The sequence below is a fragment of the Chenopodium album genome, chromosome 19, assembly GCF_948465745.1.
Source record: "Chenopodium album chromosome 19, dcCheAlbu1.1, whole genome shotgun sequence".
Lineage (NCBI taxonomy): Eukaryota > Viridiplantae > Streptophyta > Magnoliopsida > Caryophyllales > Amaranthaceae > Chenopodium > Chenopodium album.
In genome coordinates this window covers 2,307,051-2,326,322 of record NC_137852.1, presented here as the reverse complement: position 1 = coordinate 2,326,322, position 19,272 = coordinate 2,307,051, and the positions used below count along the sequence as shown (strand labels likewise).

General features: G+C 32.6%; 3 protein-coding genes across 3 annotated transcripts; all 3 read right to left on the bottom strand.

Moving 5' to 3' along the window:
* Nucleotides 1-421: 421 nt before the first annotated feature.
* Nucleotides 422-937, bottom strand: LOC145596107 (uncharacterized). Its single transcript, XM_081652533.1, has one exon. It carries the CDS (start codon nt 935-937, stop codon nt 422-424), a length of 516 nt encoding a protein of 171 aa, XP_081508659.1.
* Nucleotides 938-6,291: 5,354 nt separating this feature from the next.
* On the bottom strand, nt 6,292-7,221 carry LOC145596106 (uncharacterized). Its single transcript, XM_081652532.1, has 2 exons — nt 6,597-7,221; nt 6,292-6,467 (listed from the first exon to the last, which is right to left on the bottom strand). Exons 1-2 carry the CDS (start codon nt 7,219-7,221, stop codon nt 6,292-6,294), a joined length of 801 nt encoding a protein of 266 aa, XP_081508658.1.
* A 4,010-nt stretch (nt 7,222-11,231) lies between these two features.
* Nucleotides 11,232-14,142, bottom strand: LOC145594991 (omega-3 fatty acid desaturase, chloroplastic-like). The gene is made up of 8 exons (XM_081651344.1): nt 13,486-14,142; nt 13,078-13,167; nt 12,874-12,940; nt 12,695-12,787; nt 12,404-12,589; nt 12,209-12,289; nt 11,935-12,072; nt 11,232-11,845 (listed from the first exon to the last, which is right to left on the bottom strand). Exons 1-8 carry the CDS (start codon nt 13,995-13,997, stop codon nt 11,681-11,683), a joined length of 1,332 nt encoding a protein of 443 aa, XP_081507470.1. The 5' UTR covers nt 13,998-14,142; the 3' UTR covers nt 11,232-11,680.
* Between the last annotated feature and the right edge of the window lie 5,130 nt (nt 14,143-19,272).

Here is a 19,272-nt window from a genome sequence, read left to right as displayed (position 1 = left end):
AATGTCGTAAGGGTAATACAATGACATGGTGTGTATCTCGTGTTCATTTCCTGCTTTTTAACATTATTGAAGTGGCATGGGCATAAAAAATAATTCACTCTCATATAATAATCAGTGATCCAACCTCGCACATGTATAAAGGTAAAACAAATAGTATAGATAATGAAATAAATCTTTAATAAAGTAAAATGGTAGCATTAACATGACAAAAAAATCTAATAGCTTTTTAAAAAAAATCTAATAGCTCATATATATTTTTTTTTAAAAAAAAGCATAACTCTGAAATAACACTAAAACAAACATTGCTAATAGTTACTAAGTAAATGTTATAACAAAACTACATACATATCTAATTTACACTGTTTAATACTTCTTTATACACAATATTTTTAGTCAAACTGTGAGAAACATCCTTCTTATTTTATACTAAGATTTTTAGCCCAAAAGGAGATGTAACTCGTGACATTGCAACATATAACAGGCCATGACTAAACACGGGCCTAGGGAGAAAAATGCCAACTTTGCTCAACGTCTGTCCCTGGCTTTTATTTATTGTCATGGCAAAGGCTAATTTTAATGGAAATTGCCTTCTTTTAAGAGGGAGATCTATCTTCTTGTTGGAGGGTGTTAAATCAATTCGCGGAATTAGAACTGATTCTGTAGCTCTTGGACCTGTGATCACCTGTGCCTCAATCACTCTATAGCCCAATTTCTTGATTATAAGGCGTGTTCCATTGCACAACCCTATGGATTGGTTCATATTTCGCATCAATATTACCGGGGCACCAACTTTTAACTCTAAGCAATGATTAGGAAGACCTGACAAATTTAATGAGTTTAATAATTCCATAGGCTCCATGTTATCAAGGATCCCACCATCTTCTGTATGACCCAAAGTGTCTGAATTATAGTATCTCTGCACGTTTCCTGGTAACATTGATAAAATTTTCGAATTTAGCTCATCTACATCATTGTTTGTTGGTGCTAGAATTCCGCGATCCTTGAGGTACTCCCAATCCGTGTAATTTGAAGGCAAGTTGGGGAAGACAAAGTTAATGAGATTTTGCAAACCATGTTCATCATTGGTTATCAAAAAATCACGTGGTATTTCAATCCAATTTGGTTCACCTCCCTCTGTAATGGACACTCCTGCTATTACTCCTTCTCCAACTTTTATTATCCAATCAGCAAATTCTCGATTTTGTTCAAGGATATCGGAGGATTATAACTTATAGTAGGATTAAAAAAAAAAAAAAAATCTCAAAGTATGTACGTATAACAATTAAACAAAACAACCAAAAAGAAAATTACAATTTCACTTTTTAATATAATTATCCACCAAAAATTACAATACATAATAAAATTGGCATTATATAATCAGAATATGATAGTATGCTACACGCATTTAGTTAGAAAGTTTTGTTTTTTTGTTTTGTTTTGTTTTGAAATTTAAATTTAAATTAGATTGGTTAATGGGAAATTGGGGGGATTAGGATAATTAGGCGGGAGTGAATGAGGAGGCTTGGTTGGGGTTTTGGAGGCTCCTCATTGATCCACTCTACAATTATATTATAGATATGTAGTTTACATCTATAAAAAAATAAATAAAAAAAAATATGTGGTATATGTTAAAATTTAAAAGGGGTACTTGCCATACTTCAAATTCCAAATTTTTGAAGTGAGGGATGAAGAAGTATAAATTCTTAGGGGGGGGGGGGAAGAATATTAAGAGTAAAGTTTAATCTAAAATTAGTCAAAATAATAAGAAAACATTATAAATTAATATTGAAATGAACTTTAAAGAATAAATTATTTTTTAGTGTCATTTGCGAGAGAGTTTTTCGTTAACTTGTAATTTTGAATGCTTTGTGTTTTCTCCTAAATTTAGGGATCGGAGATCAACCGTAATGGCAAACCTTAACATGGATGATTTTTCTACGAGAGTTTAATTTGAGACTTGGGACTTCGGAGTACTCCTGATATTATAGTTAACGTTGTTGTTGTAGACTTTTGTACGGCTTTTAATAATTTAATAATAACATCTAATAGCCGCTTGGCTTTCTTATAAAAAAGAAAAAGGGAAAAAAAACTAATTATTGTTAAAAATATTTTACTGATGGTAAGATATTTATCAGTGAAGGGATGAAGACAGGAAGTAAGTAGTAGAATGATAGGAAATCTCTTTATTTGCTTTTCAACTACAAGTTCACAATACGTGAACTTCCATTTATATAGCCAAAATAATTGAATAAAATAATATACATTATTGTACCTTATACAAATTATTGTACTTAGTAAAGTCTTCATTGACTTTAATTACCACATGTGAAAAGTTCAATTCAATCATGTTTCTCAACACTCCCCCTTTGAACGTTCACATGGAATGGGGTACAAGTTGCCTCATTAAAAACCTAGTTAGGTAAAACCCTGTGGGATAAAAACCATAGCTAGGGAAAAAGAGTACAACTATATTGTATTATATGTTTTGGTGTACTGCCTCGTTAAAAACCTTGTCAGGAAAAACCCAGTGGGATAAAAACCTGATCGAAGGGAAAAAGAGTGCAGTACATATAATACTCCCCCTGATCTCAGCATAGTTCACGAAGATGTCGCATTCCGATTTTGTGAACTAACTGCTCAAATTTCTTCGAAGGAAGTGATTTGGTGAACAGGTCAGCAAGATTTTCACAAGACTGAATTTGCTGGATATTTATTTCCTCGTCCTTTTGCAGATCATGTGTGAAGAACAGTTTTGGGGCAATATGTTTCGTTTTATCTCCCTTAATATATCCTTCAGTTACTTGAGCGATACATGCTGTATTGTCTTCAAAGATGATGGTTGGGTCTTCTGTTATTGTGTTCATTCCACACTCCTTTTGGATATTACTGATCATCGACCTCAGCCACACACATTCCCGTCCTGCTTCATAGAGGGCTATCAACTCTGCATGATTTGATGATGTCGCGGTCAATGTCTGCTTTGTTGATTTCCATGATATTGCAGTGCCGCCATAAGTGAACACATATCCATTTTGTGACTTGGCATTTTGAGGATCTGATAAGTATCCAGCGTCTGCATACCCAATGAGAGCAGCATCTTGTTTTGGTTGGTAATATAAACCAAGATCTTGTGTCCCTCGTAGGTACCGGAGTAAGTGTCGAACTCCCTTCCAATGCCTATATGTTGGTGCATTGCTGTGCCTAGCTAACAAATTCACAGAGAAAGCTATGTCGGGTCTAGTATTGTTAGCTAAGTACATTAAGGCTCCAATTGCACTTAAGTATGGTACTTCTGGACCCAGAATCTCTTCATTTTCTTCTCGGGGTCTGAATGGATCATTTTTCATATTCAAAGAACGAACAACCATTGGGAAGTTGGTTGGAGTTGCTTTGTCCATGAAGAATCGTTTCAAAACTCTTTCTGTATAGTTTGATTGATGGACAAAAATACCATGACTCAAGTGCTCAATTTGCAGTCCAAGGCAAAATTTAGTTTTCCCAAGGTCTTTCATCTCAAATTCTTTCATCAAGTATTTTGCAGTTTTCTCGAGTTCATTTGGGGTTCCGATGATATTTAAATCATCAACATAAACTGCAATGATAGCGAATCCTGATTGTGATCGCTTTATGAAAACACAGGGACTAACTTGGTTGTTTTTGAATCCTTCTCTCATAAGATATTCACTCAGACGGTTGTACCACATCCTTCCAGATTGCTTCAATCCATAAAGTGACCTTTTTAATTTTATGGAAAGCAGTTGTCTAGGCTTGTGATTTTCTGGTAGTTTTAGTCCTTCGGGGACTTTCATGTAAATGTCCGTATCGAGTGATCCATACAAATACGCAGTCACTACATCCATTAATCGCATTTGTAGTCCTTTTGTGACTGTCAAACTTACCAGAAATCTTAATGTAGTTGCATCAACCACTGGAGAATATGTTTCTTCATAATCAATCCCTGGAATTTGAGAAAATCCTTGGGCTACAAGTCTTGCCTTGTATCTAACTATTTCATTTTTCTCATTACGTTTTCTCACAAATACCCATTTGTATCCAACGGGTTTTACACCTGCTGGTGTAAGGGTTATTTTTCCAAAAACTTCTCGTTTTTCAAGTGACTTTAACTCAGCCAGCATTGCCTCCTTCCACTTTGGCCAATCACTCCTACGTCGACATTCTTCTACAGTTCTAGGTTCAACATCATTTTCATCAGACACAATGTCGATTGCGATGGAATTTGCAAATATTTCATTAATGATAACATCCTTTCTATTCCACTGAGTCTTTGTAGAGACGTAATTCATTGAAATTTCATTGTTATCGATGTTTTGAACATCTTGTTCATTCCCCGTAGGGTTGTCTTCTTGTTCGTCCCCTTTTGGATTATCATCATTTTCTTTACTTTCATCCACATTTGGTCTTTCTTGACCTTCTGACGGGGGAACATCATTAGTCTCATTTCCTATTCCATCCAATCTTTTCAATTTTCTTGGCTTAGAATCTTTTGAACCAAGTGGTCTTCCACGCTTTCTGCGTGCCTGAGATTCATTTTCTATGGCCTTATTACCAGTTGGGATTTCAATACGTGCAGGGGAATTTTCTGCTGGTATATGTGATTTTGTCACCTTCTTTGTGTCTACAAATGCATCAGGCAATTGATTTGCAACACTTTGTAAATGAACAATTTTCTTGACTTCTTGTTCACACATATTTGTTCGTGGATCTAACATCAACAGTTGTGTTGCATTCCAAATAAGTTCAATTTCTTTCTTACGTGGGTCCACTTTCTCTCCCCCTAAGACTGGGAATACTGTTTCATTAAAGTGACAATCCGCAAATCTAGCCGTAAATAAGTCACCAGTCAGTGGTTCAAGATATTTAATTATAGAAGGGGATTCAAACCCGACATAAATTCCCAGTCTTCTTTGTGGACCCATTTTCGTTCGTTGGGGTGGAGCAATGGGAACATATACAGCACAACCAAAGATTTTTAGATGTGAGATACTTGTTCTCGACCACAAACAAGCTGTAGTGGTGAGAATTTATGATAAGCTGTAGGTCTCAATCTAATTAGCGCTGCTGCATGTATTATAGCATGTCCCCAAGCAGATGGTGGCAATCTTGACCTCATTAATAATGGTCTTGCAATCATTTGTAATCTCTTAATTAGTGATTCAGCCAGACCATTTTGTGTATGAACATGAGCTACTGGGTGTTTGACATCAATTCCAATTGACATACAATAATCATTAAATGTTTGGGATGTAAATTCCCCAGCATTGTCAAGTCTTATTCTCTTTATTGTATGATCTGGGAATTGTGCTCTTAATTTGATGATTTGGGCAAGTAATTTTGCAAAGGCAACATTTCTACTTGAAAGTAGACTAACATGTGACCATCGTGTAGAAGCATCAATTAAAACCATGAAATATCGAAATGGTCCACATGCTGGATTAATTGGCCCACATATATCTCCCTGAATTCTTTCCAAGAATTTTGGAGATTCAGTAGCAATTTTGCTCATGGATGGCCTTATTATTAATTTGCCAAGTGAACATGCAGAGCATGTTAATTCATCTGATCGGGGAATTTTGACATTTCTTATTGAATGTCCAACTGAATGTGCTATTATTCTTTGCATCATCCCAGTTGCTGGATGTCCCAAACGATCATGCCATAAGATAATCAAATGTTTGTCATCTAACTTCTGGTTAGATACCATATTGATTTCCACGGGTCGTATGTTTATACGATATAACCCCGAAGAGTATGCTGGCAATTTCTCATATATATGTTTCTTGCCATGTTTTTCTGCCGTGAGACATATATACTCTTTTTGATTTGTCATCATTGTTTCTAGATGATAGCCATTTTGGCGTACGTCTTTAAAGCTTATGAGATTTCTTCGAGATTTACTCGAATATAAAGCATTATTGATTATTAATTTTGTTCCATTTGGAAGCATTATACAAGCCTTTCCAGATCCTTCAATTAATTTAGCTGACCCGGAAATAGTGTTCACATTTGCTTGAAACAACTTTAGTTGTGAAAAATAATTTCTATCCTTTAAAATAGTGTGCGTTGTTCCACTGTCCAAAAGACATTGATATTCGGAACTAACTTCAGGTAGATCCATATCTTCATAAAATAAATTTGAGATTAGTTTAGAATAATATTATACAATCTTTTATTGATGATAGTGACCAAAAGTACATGACTAGAAATTTAAAATACAGAACATAAAGAAAATACATTAAAACATAGCATATGTTACATTAGTAGATGAGAAACCTAAGCATTGTTGTTTTCTCCAAGAATGAAATCATTTCCAATTTCAGCATTATCCATGAAATAATCGGATACATCAAGGCTGGGACAAGGAGCATTTTCCTCATGAACATAATTTGCTTCTGCATTTTTCTCTTTGCCCTTTACAGAAGCCTGGTAAAGATCTACCAAATGTTTGGCTGTACGACAAGTACGTCCCCAATGTCCTGTCATGCCACATCTGTAACATGTGTCTTTTCCTTTCGAAGGAGTTTGTTTGTGGCTTCCAGATGACTGCCCCTTCTGTTTTTCAAAATTTTTGAAATTACTGTTTCTTAGAAAATTGTTTCTACCACGACCACGGCCGCGTCCGCGATAATTTCCACGGCCTCTTCCACGGCCATTGTAATTTCCACGTCCACCTCTTCTTGTAGCATTTGACTCGGGTGGATAGGAATTTGTTGCATTTGCCTCATGATGAGTGGCCAAAGACCCAGTTGGTCTCAGGTTATGATTTTTCAACAAAAGTTCACTATTTTGTTCCGCAACAAGCAATACACTCATTAATTCATTGAACTTTTTAAAACCTCTTTCACGGTACTGTTCTTGCAACAGTATGTTGCTTGCATGAAAGGTAGTGAGTGTTTTTTCAATCATCTGTTCATCCGAAACTGGATGATCACAGTATCTCAATATAGACACTATCTCATGTATGGTTGAATTATAATCAATTACAGATTTGAAATCCTGGAACCGTAAATTTGTCCAATCAAATAATGCCTTAGGAAGGAGCACCCTTTTGTGGTGTCCAAATCTTTCATTAAGGCAATCCCATAATTCTTTGGGATCTTCAACCATCATGTACTCAGTTTTAAGGCCTTCATGTAAATGATGCCTTAACAACACTAAGGCTTTTGCCTTATCTTGTTCAGTAACAGGTTTTGCAACAGTCATTGCAGAAGTGGTAGTATCAGTTGTTTGACCAGAGGGACTTTTATTTTCTTTAACAGTGTGCTCCAAGCCTTGAGCTTTCAAATTCATCATTGCATCCACTTTCCATTCCAGAAATTTCTTTCCAGATAAATCTAAGATGCTGAACTGTCTTTTCATAAGGTCTCCCATTTTAGCTACAACAAATTACGTTATAATTAGTTTATAATAACAAATTATACGTACAACTCACATGTTTAGTTCTTCCATATTTATAATTAAGTTAATAAGACACGTGATAATTAAATTTAATATAATAATAAACCATAAATAATATAATCTTTTCTCCCCCCTTGGTTTATTATTGTGAGTAATTATATGATTAGACAAAAATTAATCATGTTAGTTGCAAAAAAAAAAAACAAAACGACAACAATAACAGTAGTAACAACAATTATAATGATAACGGTAATATTATACAATGATGATTAATAACAACAAACATAATAAAACAAAAACAAGCTTTTAATATACTAAAACGACAAAATAAGTGAGTTTTACTTATACATAATGACAAAAACTAATATTGCTACTAATAGAACTACAAGCGCCGTAATTAGAAGGAAATATTGTTTTATCTTCCTTAAATCTTCTTCAAAGGTGAAGTTGTGGGTGTTTTGGGTGTTCTGGTTGCCGTCGTCGGGGAACATATCGGAGAAGAAGGGGGTGATAAAATTTTTAGGTGATTTTTTGGATAAAAAGTGGGAAGGGATAAGGGATTTGTGGTGAAATTGGGGGAAAAATCCGCCTTTTATAGAGGTAGGTTTATCCGTTACTGTTTTGTACAACTGTAAATATATCATATAATAGTCTAATGTACTGGCATAAAATTATGGTCCATATATATATATTTATAACTGTAAAAGGTTATCACACTGGGAATGCAAGCCATAGTGGTCCGAGAGCCCTAATATCTATAAAAGATCATGGGTTCGAAAACGGAAAGAAACACAAAAAGTATATAAAAGTAAAAAAAAATAATAAGTATAAAAGGCTGCATCTTTTTGTTAATCTAGTTAATAATATGCATGCAAAGTTACTACTTAGCAATTATAATAACTAAGATAAAAAATTTACGTAAAATGAGTATGTAATATCAACATGAATCAAACAAAGAAACATCAACATGAATAAAACAAAAGATGATAGTAATGAATTCACAAGTAAGAGAACTTTCACCGTTGTTTTTTAGGTATATATAATACAGTAAATGTTTGAGTTTCTGGTATAGAGGATCCCAAATATGGGCAACTATAGAGCATACTCCTCGAAACATTTAGAAGTAGATAGTATTATTTGTTATAATTTTTAGAAGTAGGTATAAATATACCTGACTGGAAACTGGTGCTGATAACGTGTTAAAAATATTTTACTGATGGTAAGATATTTATCAGTGAAGGGATGAAGACAGGAAGTAAGTAGTAGAATGATAGGAAATCTCTTTATTTGCTTTTCAACTACAAGTTCACAATACGTGAACTTCCATTTATATAGCCAAAATAATTGAATAAAATAATATACATTATTGTACCTTATACAAATTATTGTACTTAGTAAAGTCTTCATTGACTTTAATTACCACATGTGAAAAGTTCAATTCAATCATGTTTCTCAACAATTATTGAATTATTTGACTTATAATACATTTATTTATCATTATTTTTCGTGTAAGTTATTAACAGTTATAAGGATACTTGCCGTAATTGGAAATGTCATGCTTGTGAAGGAACTTGATAAGGTACTCCAATTTTGTGAAGTGAAGAAATGCATAACAATAAATCAGGGAATCAATAAATAAAGAACCTCATTTGTAATTTTCATGAAAGGTAATATCATGACGTCAATACTCACTCTTATAGTCTATTCCCGTTAAAAGTCTTATTTGACTTTTAGGCCCTGTTTGATTCACCTTAATTTTGCTGAATTGAAATTATTTTTACTGAACTGAACTTATTTTTACTGAACTGAACTTAATTTTACTGAATTGAAATTATTTTTACTGAACTGAAATTATTTTTACTGATTTTCTATTATAATTCTTCTTTAAGAAAACTGAATTTTACTGAACTGAACTTATTTTTACTGAACTGAAATTATTTTTACTGAACTGAACTTATTTTTACTGAACTGAAATTATTTTTACTTAATATTATTTTTTTAAGGTGAAGAGAACAGGGCCTTACACAAGGTTTTTAAAAGATGAATTTAAAAAGAATATAAATAAATAGATATTAGAATTTGGTTGATTAAATGTAAACACTTTTTTTTTTTTTTTTTTGAAAGCGATTATATGTAAACATAATATGGAGCCTGATTGGTTAAAAGTAAATAGCCTGTAATAAAAATCAAGATAATGAGTTTGATTGGTTATTAAGTGAATAAAAATAAATAAATCAATGAATAAAGAGAATAAATATAGGTGAAGTAAGACTTATACAGTATTTAAGAACAAAATCTTGGGGAGAAATGAGATCTTAAATAAGGACAATACCGTCAATAAAAAAAAAAAGGACACTACACTATAAAAATAAAAAGAAAATAAAGAAAAAGGGCCCATTTTGGACCGAACTAGTTAAGGTGTGGTCCAGTTTAAAGGGCCTCTTTAGGCCAGTTCTGACCAATTTACCTACCTGCGACTCTGTCAGGCTGTATCTCTATCATTATCAGCACAACCTTGGCAACACAGTAAGTAATTCTTACTGTACTATTTACGGAGTAATTTGTAACCTATGATGAACTAAAATGTGAAACTTGTACTATGTGTAATGTGAGTATTCGGCCTTGTTTGATAATTAGAGTTTTGTGGTGTTTGTAGCATTGTCGTTTTGAACAGTGGAAAACCTCTAAGTGATAAAGAGGATTGAGATGAAACCTTTGATTATTTTCAAAGAGTTACTCCCTCCGTTTCATAATGATGTTCCTGTTTCGTAAATCGATGCAAATTTTGACCCAACTTTGACCGCAAATATCTTTAATCTCACACTAGCAAAAATTATAAAAGTTAGATATTAATAATCTACTCACTAAGACGAATCAAACTAGATCCCACATGACTATATTTATTCTTATAGATTAAGAGAAATTTAGAAGATTCTCTCTTTCTTAAAAAAGTCAAAAAGTCAAAACAAGAACATCATTGTGGAACGGAGGGAGTATTCTACTTTTCTAATGCGGATTTGTAAAAGACAATTTTGCCTATAATACGGTCACACTATCACATATTCGTATTTATCAGCTTTTAACAATCAGCTAAGTGTTTTTGAACAAGCTTATATATAAACAAAATTTGCTTCAACAAAAAGGAAATCATCTAATTTATAATGCAAACATCTAGGTAGTTAACTAGTTATTGCTAAACTTGAAACTTAATTGCCAAACAAGGCCAAAGTGAATAAATTTGTTCTTATGACCCTTTGAAAAAAACAATAGCCAATTGTTAAAAAAAAAAAGGAAAAGAAAACAGTCCAAAGTGCATCACATAGTGATGTAGGAACAAGCATCATTGGTTAGTTAGATAGTGCATTATCCATGTGCATGTTTATTAGAATTGACATTTCCTAAATGCTTAGTTAATGATGAATATTGTTATTTTAATATGACCTCAACAACCCTTTTAGTGTTTAGTCTTACAAATTAATGGACCAATAAGCTGTTCATTTTTCAGCAATGAAAGTGATATACTCCCTCCATCCCTTGATAAAAAAAATCTTGTTACTTTTTTCATATATTTTTAGAAAGGTGAATAAAAAAAGTAAAGCGAATGAAAAAAAATTAGATTGTTATATTTGTTTGATTAAAAATGAATAGAAACATAAGTAATACACAAAGATGAAATAAAACTTTTAAAAAGGAATATTGTTTTTAAGGGTGTAATGAGATTTTTATTTGGAAATGAAGGGAGTATAATTGTTGGCAGAAAACCAGATAATCAGTCATATTCTAAACCAAGTTGCTTAGATTGTTGCAAGAAGCTGTGTTCGGGGAAAAATATGAGCGCCTTTCAAGTTTATTAGGGTAGTAAAGTAATATGCAAAACTTGCATATTACTACTACTATAAAATTGGAGTCCCTTATAATCTATACAAAAAGTTGCAGAAAATGTATGATACAGACTGATTAAAAAAGAAGGTAAAACAATAAACACAATTATACTCATATATTATGAATATAATTTGCCTAATCCCCCTATCTCCCACCCCCTCTATCCAAATTTTGCACCGTGATCAGTACAGCAATAATAATCAATCTGAGGCATCTGTCCTATGCCCTCCTCGCCATTCTTAGGGAGGACAAACTAGGATACAGTTCGAGGCTGCTACTACACAAGTCGTGATTAATCACAAATCTAATTGGATCCCTCCTGCTTGCACCTCCAATACATTCACAGGGTTCATTGTCTTTGCAGTCACTTGAATCTGTCAGACTACAGAGTTGGGTCTGTTTCATAGTAGACAATGTCCCCAGTGTCACTAACATAATGATCTTTCTTAAAGCTTTTCAAGAGAACATCAAGTAAGTAAAATGGAAGAGGTCCAGATTTCTTTGGTTCGCGATAGTACTTTCCAAGAACCGGCTTTGCTGCCTCAGTCTGCAAAAACAGATTCAGACCAAACGTCAGAAAGTATAACAAACGTAAACAAAGTTGAACTAATTAGGCTGTTTGAAATGGATACTCACTGCTTCAATTAGATGATAGTGTGGAATCTGTGGGAAAAGATGATGAATGACATGAGTTCCGATGTCATGGTGGATGTTGTTGATCCATCCATAATCACGGTCAATTGTTGTTAGCCCTCCTCGAAGGTAACTCCATTCCTACTCAAGGAAACAAGCAGATCAATCAGACTTTGAATCTAAACATCCTAAAAACTGATGTTTAACAAACTTCCAAGTCTTCAACAAAAATCTTAGAGTTACTAACATTAGAAGGCTAATTAAGCCGAAAACATACCTGTCCACGGTACCAAGGAAGTTTGTCTTCATGTCCATGGTGGTGCAAGTAAGTCACCAAGTCCAACCACATAACAAAAATCTGAATTGAGCAGCAATTGTGTCAAACACAACATGACTAATTCAATACATTCAATTATGCATTAACTGTTTAGGTAATAAGAGCACAAATTCGAGATAAATCTTCAAAACTCACCACATAGGGAACACCATAGAGCTTGAGCACCTGCATAGGACCAACGGCAAAAGATAAACCAGCAAGCAATGCAACCATTGCTGTCCAACAAGCTGTGGAGGTTAACACATCATTCTTCTCACTTGGAGTGAATAAATCACTACCCGGATGATAATGTGAACCTGATTTTCCAGGACTTCGTACCCACTGCAATAAGATCAATCACCAAATTGGTATAACGAATGCAGCAAATATCGATCAATCGATGTGAAATGGACACATAGCTAAAACCATGTTGGATTCAAGGCTTACCAAGTAAATTGGGTATGCAAGCAAGGGAAATGGAAAAGTAAACCTTAACTTCTTGGACATATAGTCCAAACCATTGTACAGTTTTTCAGACATCTGAAATATAGCACAATATAATTAATTAACCACAAACTACCCCAGAAAAATGGCAATAACATGAAAGTAGAGTTTAACAAGCTTACTGGATGCCATGATTCATCATTCTCAACATGCCCATGGTTCTGATGATGAGTCCTATGACTAATTCTCCTATATAATCATAAAAAAGTTCTAAATTTCAGTTTTAGACTAATGATCATCATATAATTCATATTATCAAACACAATTAATCATTAAATAGTCTAAAACATAAATTAAAATTACAATTAATCAGCAAATTAACATACCATCCATGATAAGGAACAAGGATTGAAGAGTGAAGCAAGTGGCCCACAACACTATTAAGCTTTGGATTATTAGAAAAGCTTCCATGTCCACTGTAATTACATGCAACAAAAAATATAATTACATTAACACACAGTATCAAGAAAGAACATATTTTAAAATTAAAATTAGAACATCACAACAACCCCCATCACAAGCAAAGAATCAATTGGCATTGGTCACTCCAAATTACATAAATCTCAATTTTGCAAATGGGTAACTTTTATGTGATTCCCGAAGACTAAGTCAATCCCATTACATAGAGTCCTACACAATACGCGCGTTGTATACAAGACCTATTATTCGTGTCCTAGAACGAACCCGAAAAAAATCAAAAAGCATGATACATAATGAAAACTAGAAAAACTTACCAGTCATGACCAAGAACAAAGAGAGCCCAGAACATGGTACCCTGAGCAATCCAATAAAGAGGCCAAACAATCCAATTGTTGAAATAAGCAGCAGTAGCAGCTAATCCAAAAACAATAGCAATATCCCTAAAAACATAACTCATTGAAATCCAAGGGTTTTTAACCCAACAATGTTTAGGAATTGCATTCTTAATATCAGCCAATTTGAATGGAGGTGGTGCACCGGGATTAAATTCATCAATAACTTTATTATTATTTTCATCATTATCTTCTTCAATTGGAGGTGGGTTAGATACCCTTAATGGGGTACTAACATTAACCTCCCACTTTCTCTCTCTAGAATTAGAACAACAAGAAATTGATTTCAGATCTGAAAAAACAGGGGAAAAAACAGGGGAAGTTTTGATTTTTAAGGGATTGTTATTGAAATTTGAGGAAAACCCTGTTCTGGGTTTAGGGTAGGTTTTAGGAAGAGGCCTTAAACCACATTCTGAGAGTACCCAACTCGCCATTGTTATGAAAAAGTTCGAAGCTTTTTTTTAAAGGGTACTTTCAGAATACCCTCCCAACAAAAATGGGAGGGATTTTTTAAGGGTTTTTGAGGAGAGAGAAAATTGAAGGAGATTTTAATATTTTTCAAGGGTTTGAAGAGATAATATAAGGTCTAATTTCTGCCACAATATTGGGTTTTTAGTGTTCCACAAAATCTACAAGTTGAGAATTTAGATTTTAAGATAACAAAAATATGGTAAAGTACAGCAAAATTTGAGGACCTTGTTCTACTTGTTTCCCCTCTTGTTTCTTGTATTTTTGCTCTTTTAATGGAGATAATGGTGTTATTTATAGCATAAGGTTATAATCAACGTGTATGTATGAATACACTGATTTCAAGAAAAGGGGAAGAAAATAAAATAAATTGGGTTCTCTGTTTTTTTAGATTTTTGGGATATTTCCAGTTGAGTTCCTGTAAGTAATAAAGTTTTTACTAGTTTAAAGTGGCCGGAAATCAGTCCAGCAACATTAAAATAAGGTGGCTGGAATTTTAAAATGATGTGTTTATAGTTAGTTGCACTTTTCAAGTTCAATTGCCTGCTATTAATGAATAGTTAGGGCATGTTCTCTTCGGCTTATTTTCAATTCAGTTCCAATAAGTTCAGTTCAGTTTAGTTTAGTTCAGTTCCAATAAGTTCAGTTCAATTCAGCTCCAATAAGTTTAGCTCAGTTCAGTCCAACTCAGTTCAATCAATCAGAACAGGCTCTTAGTATAAGTATAAAGACGGAAAAAGCATGACACAATACGTTAGGTTTTTTTTTTTTTTTTTTAGAGATCATATAGACATCGAAGTTGAAGACAAAAAAATTAACATGTTGTTGCGTGTGTCAGCCCGGGCCACGATAACACACTGTAATGTAATATGACAGAATATGATTAGTGTATTTTTAATTATCAAAGTCGATTACACTTAGAGGTGATACAAGAAGGCCACACTTTATACAAGATATGATCGATGGGGATTGTTTTGGTCGATTTAAGGTCGGTTCTCTTCAGCTTAAATTCAGTTTAGTTTAGTTCCTAATTTCCTCATCTCATAAAATATTCAGTTCAATTCAGCTCAGTTTAATAAATCAGAACAGGCCCAGCCCTAAGAGATGCCTAAAACTTCATATCAGCCTAAATAAGCTTGCTAAATCTGGTTGAGTTTTGTTGGCTTGGATCATCATGTCTTAAGACTAAAATAGCCTTAAAAATCACTATCTGGGCCTAGAAAAACATTTTTATGCCTGGAAAATCCAAATCTACTCAAACTTGAACTTACTTCAAGCTAGCGGTAGCGGTCACACTATGTTGATAGCTGATTCATAATGCTAGTATAATACTTCATCCGTTTTTTCTTATATGACCTGCTTTGACTTTTACTCTATTCATCACCCCCTTTGACCGTCTTTTGCAAATTATATGCAAGGAAAAACATATTCATGAGAGATCTTGATTATCGTCTTAATTATAACATCATAACTTTTATAATTTTACTTCTGGAGAATTTAAATTTTGATAGTTAAAATCTGCATTGGCAAGCATGACAAATGAAAGCGTGATAATTAAAACAAGTCAATTTATTAAAAAAGAACAAAATGAGTAGTTTTTTAGTTAAGACTTACGAAAAATGATAGGGTCAAAATAATGTAAACATAATTCGATTTATAATATTAAATACTATGTGCCACCTCAAATAAATTTATTAAGTTGATATTCATAAAAGATATCTATTCATAAAATGATATTGAAGGCAATCTAACAAGAGAGTAACAAGAGGGCATCAAAAAAGAGAGACCCACAACTCCATAAACAAAATGGCATTATGTCATTACACAGTGGCTCGTACTTACTCCTTTAGTCCCTATTTTTTTGTTCATTAAATTTTTCATGATCTTTAAAATACATTTTTAAGTATATATATCTTCGTTTCTATACACATATAATAATAAAATGATACTCGTATTAATAAATCATACAGTAGGAAGAGATTAACAAAATCTTACATTAACAAGGCAAAAAAATAGAGACGATTGAAATAATAAAATTATGCAGACAGAGTGATTATATTATTATAAATAAAAGGTTTGTAATATGATTAATTTATATATGTGGCCTAGGGTAATTGACTGATATGAAATGTGGAAGTATCAGAATCCAGAGAATTTCATTGGTGTGAAAGACAGCTTAAATGGCTGACTCACTCTTTCTCCTGGACCTTTGTTGGTACGTCAACGTGCGTGAGTAGGGGTGATAATGAGACTGAGCTATTCGTGAACTATTCGAGCTCGATTCGGTCAAAGCTCGATTTGTGGTGGCTCGACTCGGGTTTGAGCTCGGCTCGAGACCTTAACGAGCCAAGCTGAGTTATGCCAAGTTCGGCTCGAAAGTTCGTGAACAAGCTCGATTATTTTTTTCATATAAAGAAATCATGTATATAAATATAAATATATTTATCAATAGATATTACACAATAATAAGTTAGTGTTTTCATTATTAAAAAAATAAACTTGTTGTAAAATAAAAAAAATTAATAATAAACAATAAAGAAGACAAGTAAACTAGGGATAAGAATAAATCAAGTTTGTTCGTGAACAGTTCGAGTTCGGCTCGGTCAACGCTTAGTCAAAGCTCGGCTCGGTCAAAGCTCGACTCTTAAAGGTTCGAACTCGGTTCGAGTTCGAACAAATTCAAACGATCACGAGCCGAGCTGACCATAGTTCGGGCTCGGCTCGCCCGATTAGCACCCCTATGCGTGAGGCTGAGACCATGTTGATATTCGCATTCCCTTGGTTTTTTTAAGGGTAATATATATACGTAGTGTATATGTATATATATATATATATATATATATATTTATTATTATTATTATTTTAATTTCTTTTATTTATTTTTTAAGGTAAAGAGAAAGATCTTGATCGTACTTCAATCCTTACAGTTTTTTTTAACCTTTTTTTTTTTTAAATTATTTTTTATTATTTTTATTTCATTAGTTACTACTCCCTCCGTTTTTAAATACTTGCTCCATTTCTCCATGCGCGGAGTTTTAGGAGAAATTGGAGAAAGTATTAAAATATGGAGGTAGTGGGGTTGGTGGAAGAATAAAAAATTGTAAAAAGCAAAAGTAATTAAGAAATTGAAGGAGAGAGAATATGAAATTAATAAAATATGATATTTGTTGGGTCCACTAGGTGAGAGAAATGACTTAAATATTGTAAAAGCTTTCCAAATAAGGAAATGGAGCAAGTATTTAAAAACGGCTGAAAAAAGAAAGCGGAGCACGTATTTAAAACGGAGGGAGTAATTTTTAATGCTTAAAGTATGTGGAGCTGCTTTTTGTAAAAAAAATTATGTAAAGCTACCACGTATTGTACAAAATTAGTAAGTATAAACACAGTTGAACTATAGCAATTACAAATCAAGAAAATTAAAGGCCTGTTCTGATTTACTGAACTGTGTTGAACTGAACTGAAATGGGCTGTTTATGAGTCAAAGAAATTAAGAACTGAAATTAAGCTGAAGATTGTAGGCCCTAAGCATGATGAAAAAGAAAATGACGTTAAAAAATATAGAGAGAGTTATACTTTCAATTCGCTGAGTTGTTTATTTATTTGTTTTCTTTGGTCGAGTTATTTTTTTTATTTTTTTTAATTTTTTTGGGAGCATCTAAGTTTATATGAATATATGATGTACCATAAACAATTTTCCAATGCATGATTTTGCCTTATATTCCTAAATTATTTTTTCATCCCTATAATTTTTTTTTAAAAAAAAAGAATTATATGTGACTCAATACTTCAAATTTAGTTTATAAACATAACCTACATTGATTATTTTTATATACTCCGTACTGTTTTGTACTTAAAAAACTACATATTTATGTAATAATTTTGTGAGATTCATCTTATATATATACTTTATGCGAGGAAAATTATACCTTTTTACATCTTACAGTAATAATTAAAGACATTACGACATAATAATAATTAAAAATTTACGAAGCAATAGTTTACATGACGTAAAGACAAACGTGCCTAATGAACCAATTATTTCGTAAAAAATTAAATAATAAAAAAACAATTATTTAGAGGTGAAACCAATAATTTCTTTTCCTTTTATTTTAAAAGATCTATAGCACTCCATAATAATTAATTTAATACGAAGTATTCCGTAGTAGTTAAATAAAATGAATATGATATGCCAAGGAGGCAATGAGTATCTTTTGATGTTGTAAAAAAAACAAAATTAGTAAAAAATGGGGATCTGAAAGCGGATCCACACGGATCACATCATGGTACGGTGATGGTGGGAAGTTGTGGACGTGGTCAAAGCATGTTCATTAACACATTTTACATATTTCGGCGGATGTTTTCTTTCCATTTCACCCCACTTTTTTCCTACCACAATACAAAAACAATAGCCTAATTGCTAAAAAAATCATGGGTTTCTTGTTGACCTTAATCACCACGGATATTAGATATCGTCCACTCATCTTCGTCTATTCGGAATTAATAGTTGTACAACTTTTCTTATTATCATTGTGCTTTACTCTATTAATTTAGTTATAATATGGAGTAGTATGTAATTATATAATTATATTATATATAATTCCTCTTTTAAAAAAGACTTTTCTTTTTAATTGAGGTTAAATAAATTTTCTCTACCTTTAGTGTGGTAAAATATGAAAGAATAAATATTATTTTTTTTAAAATATTTTTTTCGATGGTCCTGTGTTTGAAAAAAATCCCACTTCATTTGATTCATTTGAGCTTTTAAATAAGCGATTGTTAACGAGTAATTGAATAATATGTTTAGAAACTATTTAAGATATGTATGTCCATAAACACTAAAACTAATTTCCAATACTATCTCAAAGTTTGAATTTTGACAATCCCCCCAATTTTTTTTATTTTTTGTTTTTTATTTTTTGTTTTTAATTAAAGTCAATTAATCTTAAAATATGGGAAAAGAGATTAGGCATGCTTGACCTTACATGGTACGGAATAGTAGAATGAATGATCATATTTGCATGGCTAATTGGATAATACTCCGTAACTTGAAGTAGTTGAAGTAAAAGACTTAAACAAGACTGCAATGCAAGTTGACCATGACAACCAATAATTTAATTACATGGTATATTATTTATTACAGTATAATAATCTTTTCAAAAAAGAAATTATAATAAACTTATTGTAAAATGCTTTAATTTAATTAACAATAAAGAATAGTTAAAATAGAACTTGCTACTCAAT

Bases quoted from the DNA above. Each gene is read 5' to 3' on its own strand.
- LOC145596106 (XM_081652532.1), bottom strand. From the start codon at position 7,221: ATGACTGTTGCAAAACCTGTTACTGAACAAGATAAGGCAAAAGCCTTA. The intron at 6,468-6,596 runs GTAATTTCAAAA...CTTGTCGTACAG, and splicing joins AAACAATTTTCTAAGAAACA to CCAAACATTTGGTAGATCTT.
- LOC145596107 (XM_081652533.1), bottom strand. From the start codon at position 937: ATGTTACCAGGAAACGTGCAGAGATACTATAATTCAGACACTTTGGGT.
- LOC145594991 (XM_081651344.1), bottom strand. From the start codon at position 13,997: ATGGCGAGTTGGGTACTCTCAGAATGTGGTTTAAGGCCTCTTCCTAAA. The intron at 12,073-12,208 runs GTATGTTTTCGG...TTCCTTGAGTAG, and splicing joins TTCCTTGGTACCGTGGACAG to GAATGGAGTTACCTTCGAGG. The intron at 11,846-11,934 runs GTGAGTATCCAT...CTGTTTTTGCAG, and splicing joins ACTATCATCTAATTGAAGCA to ACTGAGGCAGCAAAGCCGGT.